Source organism: Lepisosteus oculatus, chromosome 18, assembly GCF_040954835.1.
Source record: "Lepisosteus oculatus isolate fLepOcu1 chromosome 18, fLepOcu1.hap2, whole genome shotgun sequence".
Taxonomy (NCBI): Eukaryota; Metazoa; Chordata; class Actinopteri; order Semionotiformes; family Lepisosteidae; genus Lepisosteus; species Lepisosteus oculatus.
This window is the reverse complement of record NC_090713.1, coordinates 21,609,582-21,621,145: the sequence shown is the minus strand read 5'-3', so window position 1 is coordinate 21,621,145 and position 11,564 is coordinate 21,609,582. Positions and strand designations below refer to the sequence as shown.

Here is an 11,564-nt window from a genome sequence, read left to right as displayed (position 1 = left end):
TTTGCATATTTCCTATCATGCACGGCGGGCCCTGGTCTCGCTAGGGCAGCAGAGCGCGACTGGGACCTGGAAAAGACTCCTTGCCCTCGCCCTTCGACTGACGTGCTTAGATTGAGGAGAGGACCACTTCAATTGGAAGTCTCCTTCGCCCGTTTTACGATGGGGTGGCGTTACGCGCCATGTGAGGTCCACACCGTTTGACAACCGGGCGCAGACCTTGTGTAGCCCCTGCGTTGTTAATAGTCCGATTTAACCGGAGAAACTACTCAGAAACTCGAATTCAAGCTCACACGTCCACGTAAAACCGACGCGTCCAGCTGTCACGTGTGCGTAGAGCCATTACTTTTTTTCTTAAATTTCTTTTATCAGAACAGAACGCAGAGGTACGGTAGGTCCGTCATTTAATGGTCAAATAAGTAAATGTTGGTCAAACAGTCATTCAGTGCGACTCGCAGCTGCAGGAAAATGCAAGGCGGATAATCGGAGAACCGTGTAATACAATTATGCTTATTAACCCAAAACGTACAAGCGAACGTCTGCGGTACGATGTGTTTTCACTTCGTCTTGCTGCAAGGTCTATAGCGCAAGCTGCGCGGGAGAGAACTCGGTTTCCCACAATCCAGGCGGAGCGCTAGGCCGACTACAACTCCCAGGGTGCTCCAGCGGGCGGGCGGGGAGGTCAAAGGTGACGCAGCGGAGACGGCGCTACCCCCGTGGAGAGAGAGCGAGCGAGCGCCCGTGGCGGCAAAAGAAAGGAGCTTGTTCGTGCCTTGCGAGAGAAAAGCAGACATAACCCGCCAGACATGACGGTAAAGCTGTCGTTTCGCGCCGGTGTGGTTCCTCTCCCTCCGGGCTGGGAAGACGGGGGCGCTTGTCCCAGTTCCGCCCGCTCTGAGACGGGGCAGCTGCTGTCGGGCCGGCAGGCTGCTGTTGTCCGGGGACGGGCCGGCTGGTCCCGGTCCCGGTCCCGGTCCTGTTCGCGGCGGTTTGCGTGCCGTGAGGAAGGGCACTTCGTCTGCTCTAAACCATCAGATCGGTAGACGTCCGGCGGGGGTGTTTCCCTGCGTGGCGGGGAAGGGAGTGAGTCAGGCTGAAATAGAAACTCGGGTGGGTTGTCGTTGTCGTTGTCGTTGTCGAGAGGGGCCGTGCTTCTCTGCTCTTCCCCCCTGTCGGAGCCGCGGTGAGGCCGGCTGCGGGCTGCCTTGCTGCTGCACAGAAGGCTGTAAAATCTGGGATCCCCGAAGCCCCCCAGGTTCACCGTGCACCGGGGCTGCTGGGGCAGAATGAGCACTGTGCGTCACCCAGGTGGGGGCTGCTGGTGCAGAATGAGCACTGTGCGTCTCCCAGGTGGGGGCTGCTGGTGCAGAATGATCACTGTGCGTCTCCCAGGTGGGGCTGCTGGTGCAGAATGAGCACTGTGCGTCTCCCAGGTGGGGGCTGCTGGTGCAGAATGGCCACTGTGCGTCTCCCAGGTGGGGCTGCTGGGGCAGAAGTATCACTGTGCATCTCCCAGGTGGGGCTGCTGGTGCAGAAGGATCGCTGTGCGTCTCCCAGGTGGGGGCTGCTGGTGCAGAATGAGCACTGTGTGTCTCCCAGGTGGGGGCTGCTGGTGCAGAATGAGCACTGTGCGTCTCCCAGGTGGGGCTGCTGGTGCAGAATGAGCACTGTGTGTCTCCCAGGTGGGGGCTGCTGGTGCAGAATGAACACTGTGCGTCTCCCAGGTGGGGGCTGCTGGTGCAGAATGAGCACTGTGCGTCTCCCAGGTGGGGTTACTGGTGCAGTTTCCAGGTCACCTTTCAACCCAGATCAGCCCAGCAGTGGCTTAACTGGTGCTGTAAGGAGGTGCTGATGGCCTAGCTGGCCCTCGTCATCAGTTCCGAAAGCCCGACCGGAGCACGGCACTGACCTCCTCCTTCAACGGTGTCGTTCGCAGGGGCGCCTGTAGGGGGAGCCGGAGAGTCAGGCCCCTGCGAGGCAGCGGCGGCGAATCCACAGCCAGGAAGGAAGGAAGGGAGTGGGGGGGGCGCGATGGGGCTGCGCTCCGCCCAGAAGAAGCTGTTCCCCCTGCGGGGCATCGACGGGGTGGTGGCGCTGTTCGAGGCGGAGCTGGCGCGGGCCGAGCCGGACCTGGCGCTGCTCTCCCTGGTGCTGGGCTTCGTGGAGCACTTCCTGGCGGTCAACCGGGTGGTGCCCGTCAACGTGCCCGGCGTGCGCTTCGAGCCCCTGGACCCCGGCCGCCCCTCCTCCTCCTCCTCCTGCTTCCCCGTGGTGGAGCTGGGCCTGGTGTCCGCCCTGCACGCCCGCTTCACGGCCCAGATCCGGGGCGCCGTCGACCTGTCCCAGTACCGCCGGCCCGCGGGGGGCTCGGGCCGCGAGCTGGTCAAGAAGGTGTCCGACGTCATCTGGAACAGCCTGAGCCGCTCCTACTTCAAGGACAGGGCGCACATCCAGTCTCTGTTCAGCCTCATCACCGGTGAGGGTCCCCCGGGGGAGCGGGGGGGGCGACGTGCTGGTCTAGTGACCCCGGGGAGTGAAGACCCCCAGTCTCCACGCCGGTCTGTCTGTCTGTCTGTCTGTCTGTCGCCTTCCAGGCCCGGGGCTGGACTGTGCTGCCCAGGCTGTGTCCCTGACTGAGCTGGGGGCGCCACTGACCCCCCTGACCCGACTGAGCTGGGGGCGCCACTGACCCCCCTGACCTGACTGAGCTGGGGGGCACCACTGACCCCCCTGACCTGACTGAGCTGGGGGCACCGCTGACCTCACTGACCCCCCTGACCCGACTGAGCTGGGGGCGCCACTGACCCCCCTGACCCGACTGACCTCACCGAGCTGGGGGCTCACTGACCCCCCTGACCCTCCTGACCGGACCCGCGCGCTGCCCGTCTTGCTTTAACAATCCGATCGGGCCGAGGTGACCTGACAGCACCAGCCAGGCTGTGCTGCAGACCCGCGGGGCCACAGTGGAGCCACCTGTTCTGTTTTAATCTCGAATATTGAAGTTCTCGTGAACGCCTGCGAACGTGCTGGTTCGCAATCGTGTCCTTTCTTGAATCGAAACTATCGATTGCCTGGCGGTCCTGTAGCTGTCCAGTGTCCCAACACTAGAAGCTCTTTTTTTTTAATTGTCATTTCTGTGCAGGCACCAAGCTGGTCAGCTCTAGGGGTGCCTAAAAAGAGCTGTGGAACTGTCAGTCTGATAAAGCAGATGATCTGGCCACTGTGGGAAGAGAGGACTCTTGTTGAGAGGTCATTCTGCAGACCTGTCTCTGTAGGTGTCCAACACTAGAAACAGTTTTTCACACCCCCCCACCGCTCTGCGATTTCTGCGCAGGCACCAAGCTGGACAGCTCGGGGGTGGCCTTCGCGGTGGTGGCCGCCTGTCAGGTCCTGGGGCTGCAGGACGTCCACCTGGCGCTGTCCGAGGACCACGCCTGGGTCATCTTCGGGAAGGACGGGGAGGAGACGGCCGAGGTCACCTGGCACGGCAAGGGCAACGAGGACCGGCGGGGCCAGACGGTCAGCGCCGGGGTCAGCGAGAGGGTGAGGGGCCGGCGCGGGTTCGAGGGGAGTGGGGAGGTTACAGGCCAGGGGGTTTCTGATCTCTGATCCCGCCGAACGTCGGCGCTGTTGTCGGCGTCCCTGCCTCGCAGAGCCGGGGCCCTGGGTTCAGTTCTGCTCTTGGGGGGGGGCGGGGGGGTGCTGTCTGCGTGGAGCTTGCGTGTTCTCCCTGGGTTTGCATGGGTCCCCCCCGGGTGCTCCCGCAGTCCAGAGGCATGCTGGGAAGCGAATCTGCTTCTGGGGGAAGTTGACCCTGGTGCGAGGTGTGTGTGTGTGTGTGTGTGTGTGTGTGAGGTATCCTGTCCAGGGGGTACCCCTTCTTGTTGTTTCCGGGGAGAGAAAAGGGACAGATGGTAGTTGGGTGGCGTTCGAGACGAACCCGCAGGGGCGCCCGAGTGGCTGGGCTGCTCCAGGGGTCAAGCTGCCCCGCGACCGGGGTTCCTCAAGGCGAAAGGACGGGGGGGGGGGTGGGTCAGCCAGAGCGGGTTCGGCGACGCGGCGCCCCCCTGTGGCCTCCTGGGTGCCTGCGGGCTCGCGGGGCTGCAGTGTGAGGGCCAGGCCTCTCCTACGGTCAGCGGCTCCAGTAGGGGGCAGCACTGCCTGCGCGGTTTCACCAGATCAGGGGGGCGTGTCAGAGGAGCCTGTCCACATTCCTCCTCCTCCTCCTCTTGGGGTCCGAGGTGCGGACACCTGACGGAGGTGACCCCGTCTTCCTCCTCCCAGCAGAGCTGGCTGTATCTGAAGGGCTCCTACCTCAAGTGCACCCGGAACATGGAGGTGACCTTCATGGTCTGCGCCATCAACCCCTCGGTGGACCTGCACACCGACAGCGCCGAGCTCCTGCAGCTGCAGCAGGTAGGGGGGCTTCCCCGTCCGTCCCTTTTCCTGACCGCCTCTTCCAGTCCGGAGTCGGGGGGGGTCCGGAGCCTATCCCAGCATTTACAACAGAGACATGTCATAAAATATTGACATAGACTGTAGATAGAAGGAGCATTATCGAGAGACAGACTCACTCACTGTTCCTCAGGCTGGGACAGGAGACCACACACTGTATTATTATTATTGAGAGACAGGCTCACTGTCTGTTCCTCAGGCTGGGACAGGAGATCACACACTGTAGTATTATTATTGAGAGACAGGCTCACTGTTCCTCAGGCTGGGACAGGAGATCACACACTGTATTATTATTATTGAGAGACAGGCTCACTGTCTGTTCCTCAGGCTGGGACAGGAGATCACACACTGTAGTATTATTATTGAGAGACAGACTCACTCACTGTTCCTCAGGCTGGGACAGGAGATCACACACTGTATTATTATTATTGAGAGACAGGTTCACTCACTGTTCCTCAGGCTGGGACAGGAGATCACACACTGTATTTTTATTATTGAGAGACAGGTTCACTGTCTGTTCCTCAGGCTGGGACAGGAGATCACACACTGTATTATTATTATTGAGAGACAGGCTCACTGTCTGTTCCTCAGGCTGACAGGAGATCACACTATGTATTATTATTATTATTGAGAGACAGGCTCACTGTCTGTTCCTCAGGCTGGGACAGGAGATCACATACTGGGCTGCCAGTTCCCTCCTCCCTCTCCCAGTAGGATTGGGACCCGTTGTGATTCTGGCAGGTGTGGGAACTCTCTGATCCCAGAGTATCTGTCACAGTGCAGTAGGAACTTCTCTCTCTCTCTCTCTCCCCCCCCCTCAGAGGCTGCTGTGGCTCCTGTATGATCACGGGGATCTGGAGAGGTGAGTGCCGTCCTTCTTCCCTGCCTCATTCCGCCCTGTTACTCTGGGAATCCCAGTCCATCGCGCAGAGACCCGGACCGCGAGAACCCCACCAGAACCATCGGAATCGCCTTCGTTTGCCGAGTGCGTTTCACGGCCGGGGGGAGTTGTAACTGGGTTCTGCGAGAAAGATTGGGACCGTACCGTTTCCAAATTTAAAATGAGACGAGAGACGTCATTGAGACAGACTCCCCACCCCTCCCCGGGGTTCCGGCTAAGAAAAAGACCGCCCTCGGAGGCGGGGGGGCTCGGGTACCGTACGGTTCGGGTTGCGATCCTCGGCAGTCTTTCCCAGCCCGTTCCCCCCCCCCTCCGGAATCGTAGGGTCGTTTACGTGCATTGGAAATTCTTAATGGCGCTGATCTCTTGGGACGCACACAGTACAGCAGACAACACCCCCCAGCGTGGACCACAGGAGCAATAAATGTGTTGTGGACAAATAAATCTGTAGTCATGAGACCCCCCCCCCAAAAAAATTGGTAGGCCAGGGGAAACGTGCGTTGTGCAGGTGTGTGTTAAGGCTGTAGAGGAGAAGTACTGCAGGAGGGTAGGAGCTGTCCTTGAGTCCAGTGCTCCGTGCTAGGAGCCATATGACCCTGCAACTCACAACTGGCAACCCACTGAAGCTAAGCAGGTGTGAGCCTGGCCAGTACCTGGATGGGAGACCTCCTGGGAAAAACTAAGGTTGCTGCTGGAAGAGGTGTTAGTGGGGCCAGCAGGGGGCGCTCACCCTGTGGTCCATGTGGGTCCTAATGCCCCAGTATAGTGATGGGGACACTATACTGTAAACAGGCGCCGTCCTTCGGATGAGACGTAAAAAACCGAGGTCCTGACTCTCTGTGGTCATTAAAAATCCCAGGGCGCTTCTCGAAAAGAGTAGGGGTGTAACCCCGGTGTCCTGGCCAAATTTCCAATTGGCCCTTACCAATCATGGCCTCCTAATACTCCCCCTCTATGAATTGGCTACATTACTCTGCTCTCCTCCCCACTGAGAGCTGGGGTGTGGGGAGCGTTCTGGCGCACTATGGCTGCCGTCGCCTCATCCAGGTGGGGGTACACACTGGTGGTGGTGGAGGGGATCCCCATGACCTGTAAAGCGCTTTGAGTGGAGTGTCCAGAAAAGCGCTATATAAGTGTAAGCAATTATTATTAATTATTATTTAACGGTGCGGTACCGCTGGTCGGAACGCAGAGGGGGGGAGAACAGGCTGTATCCGGGCTGGCTGGGTTCGTGAATGATGGACCGGGCCTCATCGCCACAGCGGAGGGCGTGGATCTCGCCGGCCGATGGTCGATCCCGTCCGATGGCCCTCTGTGCGCCTCTTGTCGTGCGTGGTGGCCCTGCTGCGCCACCTCGTGAGGACGCTGGCGGACACTAGGTGGCGCAGCGTGGTCGTCCCTCCGGCCGGTAGCGATCTGTCCCGACGCGGTGGTCCCAGACGGCGGCACCCGCGACGCCCTGGGCCGCCGATCCAGGAGAGGGGGAGGAAGACGACGCCTGGGCCTTCCTCTGCAGCGTCGTTCCCCCCCCATGTCCCCCAGCCTCACGCGGAATAAATGCCAAAAACCCATGTTCTGTATCCCCAGAACAGTCACGTACAGCGCACGTGAAGAGCCCTCCCAAGCTCCCTTCTCTGGGGGGGTTTGTGGGACACGGGGGGGTTAAAATGTAGGACCGATTGCCCCCCCGCCGTTAATCAGCCCTTGGTGGCGGTCAGGAGTGTCCGGCGGTGTCCAGACTCGCTCTTTGTGCTGCTCTGCAGGTACCCCATGGCGCTGGGCTGCCTGGCCGACCTGGAAGACATGGACCCACAGCCCAGCCGGGAAAAGCCGCTGGCCCTACACGAGAAGGTGAGGGGGCGGCAGCAAGGCTCACGGGTCCGGAATTCGGCTGACCGGGCCCAGCGCAAGCGATCACGTCACTCCTGTCCTGGGGTCCCTGCACTGGCTTCCCGGCGGGTTTTGAGTCGTCGTTTTTTCCCACAATCCTCTGGCTCACCTGTAAGGCTGCGCGTGGTTTGCGGGGGTGACCCCTGTCCTGGGCGAGCGGGCGGGACGATCCCCGGGGGAGGGTCACCCGTGGTAACAGGCCGGGCAAGACCGCATTTCCCCGTCCCCGGCAACGGTCTCCGGGTCCTCCTGAAGGATTCCCAGACTCTCCCTGGCCAGCCGGGAGAAGCGGGGAGTGTCCCGGGTCTGCCGTCTCCTGACCTCCCGGGTCTTTGTTTTTATTTTTCTCCCCACCCCCACCCCGTCGTCGTCTGTCCCAGGCCATCGAGTCGGCGAAGAAGTACTACAACAACGAGCACATCTACCCCTTCATGTACCTGGCCGGGTATCACTACCGCCACAGGAACGTCCGGGAGGCGCTGGGGGCCTGGGCGGAGGCCGCCACCGTCGTGCAGGAGTGAGTACCGACGCCCTCACAGGCCTCGGCGGTTCTGTCCTGGGGGGGGGGGGGGAGTTCTCACACTGTCCACTAGGGGGAGACAAAGCCCCAAAGATTGTTAATTCAGCGCTGCCCACATAGGTAATAATAATCATAATTGCCTACACTTATATAGCGCTTTTCTGGACACTCCACTCAAAGCGCTTTACAGGTCATGGGGATCCCCTCCACCACCACCAGTGTGTACCCCCACCTGGATGAGGCGACGGCAGCCATAGTGCGCCAGAACGCTCCCCACACCCCAGCTCTCAGTGGGGAGGAGAGCAGAGTGATGAAGCCAGTTCGTAATTCGTATTATTATTATTATTAACTTGATTGTATAATACTTTTCAAAACCCGAGGAAACTGTAAATCTCATCCAGACATTTGCTAGCTGCCTCTTCCAGTTCAGGGTCGTCGCGGTAAGGGAGCACAGTGGAAAACCAAGAGGTGCGACGGTCTTGATTCCGACCGGGGGATCTGGTCCGGGTCTTCCCGTTCTGCGGAGACTCACTGCCCTGTTTCTCCAGCTACAACTACTTCCGGGAGGACGAGGAGATCTACAAGGAGTTCTTCGACATCGCCAACGACGTCATCCCCACGCTGCTGAAGGAGACGGCCAGCGAGAGCTCGGGGGAGGGGGCGCCCCCTGCTGACGGGGTGGAGAAGGTAACGGGGGGGAGGGGGGCCTGGATCCGGACGAAACTCTTCCGTCCTGGAGCGTTTTCTCGGCGGGACCCGCTTTCGGGAACCGAGCGAGAGGGGGCCGAGTGGTTTCGGAAGGGGCGCGTATGCCGAAAGACTTGGGGGGCGTTGTTCAGGTGTGCCAGCTCTGCGGGGTAACTGGGGTGTCCTGTTGCTCACGCTCGGATGTCGGCGTGCCCCGGGGGCAGAGAGGGGCGAGACCACGCTGTCCTGGCCCTCTGCTCGGATGTCAGTGAAATTAGCTCCACACTCCCACCACCCTTTGTGTAAAGAAGTGGCTCCTTGCTTTGAAATGCCCTGGGGCAGGGAGGGGCGAGACCACGCTGTCCCGGCCCCCTGCTCAGATGTCGGTGAAATTAGCTCCACACTCCCACCACCCTTTGTGTAAAGAAGTGGCTCCTTGCTTTGAAATGCCCTGGGGCAGGGAGGGGCTCAGACGGTGTTCTCGGTCTCTCTCTGGTCTGTCAGGAGCCCCCCCAGCAGGTGGCCGCCGCGTTGTCGGCCCTGCAGGACTCCGAGTGCTTCGCCCACCTCCTGCGGTTCTACGACGGGATCTGCAAGTGGGAGGAGGGCAGCCCCACGCCCGTCCTGCACGTGGGCTGGGCCACATACCTGGTGCAGTCCCTGAGTCGCTTCGACGCGCAGGTGCGTGTGCCTGTGTGCCTGTGTGCTGGTTTCTGAGAAAAGTGACCCTTTTGTGTGTCTGTGTGCCTGTGTCTCTGACGTGCTGGTTTCTGGGAAAAGTGACCCTGTTGTGTGTCTGTGTGTCGTGCCGGTTTCTGGGAAGAAAAGTGACCCTGTTGTGTGCCTGTGTGTCGTGCTGGTTTCTGGGAAAAGTGACCCTGTTGTGTGTCTGTGTGTCGTGCTGGTTTCTGAGAAAAGTGACCCTGTTGTGTGCCTGTGTGTCGTGCTGGTTTCTGAGAAAAGTGACCCTGTTGTGTGTCTGTGTGTCTGTGTGTCTGTGTGTCTGTGTGTCTGTGTGTCTGTGTGTCTGTGTGTCTGGGAAAAGTGACCCTGTTGTGTGTCTGTGTGTCTGTGTGTCTGAGAAAAGTGACCCTGTTGTGTGTCTGTGTGTCTGTGTGTCTGTGTGTCTGTGTGTCTGTGTGTCTGTGTGTCTGTGTGTCTGTGTGTCGGTTTCTGAGAAAAGTGACCCTGTTGTGTGTCTGTGTGTCTGTGTGTCTGTGTGTCTGTGTGTCTGTGTGTCTGTGTGTCTGTGTGTCTGTGTGTCTGTGTGTCGGTTTCTGGGAAAAGTGACCCTGTTGTGTGTCTGTGTGCCGTGCCGGTTTCTGGGAAGAAAAGTGAGCCTGTTGTGTGTCTGTGTGTCTGAGAAAAGTGACCCTGTTGTGTGTCTGTGTGTCGTGCCGGTTTCTGGGAAGAAAAGTGACCCTGTTGTGTGTCTGTGTGTCGTGCTGGGGGGAGGGCAGCGTGGCGCTGGACTGCCCGAGGGGGCGGGGTGGCGCGGTGTGGGCCGTGACCCTCTCCTCTTCGCAGGTGCGCCAGAAGGTGTCCATCATCACCAAGGAGCCGGAGCCCCTGGAGGACGACGACCAGTCCAGTGAGGACCCGCGGGAGGGGCGCCGGCGGGGCCCCAGGCGCGAATCCAAAGCCGAGGAGCCCCCCCCTCCCCCTCCCCCTCCTCCTCCTCCTCCTTCTCCTCACCAGCCCCCCCCGCCCTCGGCTCCCCACGGACCCCCGCAGGCGCCGCCCCCCAAGAAGGCGGCGGCAGGGGAGCCCCCCGGCCGCCGGCGCTCCGTCCCCGGGGGGAGGGCGGGCGGCGAGCGGGAGGGGGGCCCCGGGGGCTCCTCGCCCGGCCCGGCCCCGGGGCCCGTGGTGACCTTCCGCAGCGAGAAGATGAAGGGCATGAAGGAGCTGCTGGCCGCCGCCAAGGTCAACTCCAGCGCCATCAAGCTGCAGCTCACCGCCCAGTCCCAGGTGCAGATGAAGAGGCAGAAGCCCCCCCCCGCCGGCGACTACACCCTCTCCTTCATGAAGCGCCAGCGCAAGAGCCTCTAGTGGGGTGACCCCCCCCAGCCCCCACACCCAGACCCCTGAACTCCGGGGACGCGCCCGTTCGTCTCCGGCCTCGTCGGGCTCTGGGAGAGAGGAGGGCCGTTGTGTCGTCCCGCGCGAGGGTCGAGGGTCGAGGGTCGAGGGTCGGGGGTCAGGGGTCGGGGGGGGGGGGTCATGTTTCCTGCCTCGAGCTGGGAAGAAGCGGAGCTGCCTCTGCTCTAGCTCTTCAGCCTTGGGGGGTAGTGGATTCAGTCCGGCTCTGGGGGGGGGGGGTGGATTTTGAAGAATGGCGCCCCCCCGTTTTTGTAACGCGTGTATCCGGTCCAGGGTGTTTCCTCAAGTCTGGCTTTGTCCCCCTGGAGTTGGGAGAAGCTTTCCGATGGGCTGGGGGCAGTGGGGGGGTGATCTTGTCCAGGAAGGGACAGAGGGAGGTGGAATACACTGAGGGGCGCAGGGGTGAGTGGCACTGCCGGGGGCTCCCGGGTGCTGTCTGGGGGGAGTCTGCATGTTCTCGTGGGTTTCCTCCCGCAGTGCAGCGGGAAAGTGGGGCCTAGGGCTCGTTCCGTTCGTGGGGCTGCGCTGTGGAGACGGTAGCCGGCGTCGCTGGTCTGTCTCCTGTCCCCCTCGTGCGTTCCGGGGGTGACCTCTGGGCGGGCCGGGCCCCGCTGAGCGCCGTTCCTCTCGGACGCTGCCCGGTGCCCAGGAGGAGGCGCTGTTGAGCTGACAGTGGTGGGGGTGGGCCTCCCCCCCCACACACACACACACAATCCCAGGCAGAAGCTGACTCATCTGAGCCCTGTTTGTAGGTAGTTTTTACTTTAGGATCCACGTCACCTGTAGTAGCTGTGTTTGTTTTTTGTTTTTTTTTTTATAAAATAAAAATACTGGCAAAGAATCCTGGCCGTCACTTGTGTTTCCTGCTGCGCGGATATCGGCCTGAGGCTTCCCAGAGGCCCTTCCGGTTTCGGGAGCTGCAAGAGTCACCCCACAGACAGGGGGCGCTAGAGTCCATCGCGGGTCACCTCCCGTTTTTTTTTTTTCTTTCTCTCAAAAGAAAACAAAATTCAG

General features: G+C 60.8%; 1 protein-coding gene across 3 annotated transcripts; it reads left to right on the top strand.

The window, feature by feature from the left end:
* The first annotated feature begins 35 nt into the window (after positions 1-35).
* men1 (multiple endocrine neoplasia I) lies at positions 36-11,391 on the top strand. 3 transcript variants are annotated; one of them, XM_069180522.1, is made up of 10 exons: positions 36-326; positions 1,934-2,473; positions 3,332-3,540; positions 4,282-4,413; positions 5,274-5,314; positions 7,117-7,204; positions 7,624-7,760; positions 8,312-8,450; positions 8,955-9,131; positions 9,978-11,391. In XM_069180522.1, the coding sequence occupies exons 2-10, from the start codon at positions 2,029-2,031 to the stop codon at positions 10,497-10,499; spliced, it is 1,890 nt and encodes a 629-aa protein (XP_069036623.1). In that variant the 5' UTR covers positions 36-326; positions 1,934-2,028; the 3' UTR covers positions 10,500-11,391. The 3 variants fall into 3 exon arrangements, with proteins under 3 accessions (XP_069036623.1, XP_069036622.1, XP_069036624.1); XM_069180521.1 differs by lacking the exon at positions 36-326 and adding an exon at positions 359-809; XM_069180523.1 differs by lacking the exon at positions 36-326 and adding an exon at positions 360-809 and having other exon boundaries at positions 4,285-4,413.
* The last annotated feature ends 173 nt before the right edge of the window (positions 11,392-11,564 follow it).

Excerpts from the sequence above, each read along its gene's own strand:
- men1 (XM_069180522.1), top strand. The coding sequence starts at position 2,029 with ATGGGGCTGCGCTCCGCCCAGAAGAAGCTGTTCCCCCTGCGGGGCATC. Across the intron at positions 3,541-4,281 it reads GCGCCGGGGTCAGCGAGAGG|CAGAGCTGGCTGTATCTGAA; the intron begins GTGAGGGGCCGG and ends TCCTCCTCCCAG. Across the intron at positions 7,761-8,311 it reads GCCGCCACCGTCGTGCAGGA|CTACAACTACTTCCGGGAGG; the intron begins GTGAGTACCGAC and ends CTGTTTCTCCAG.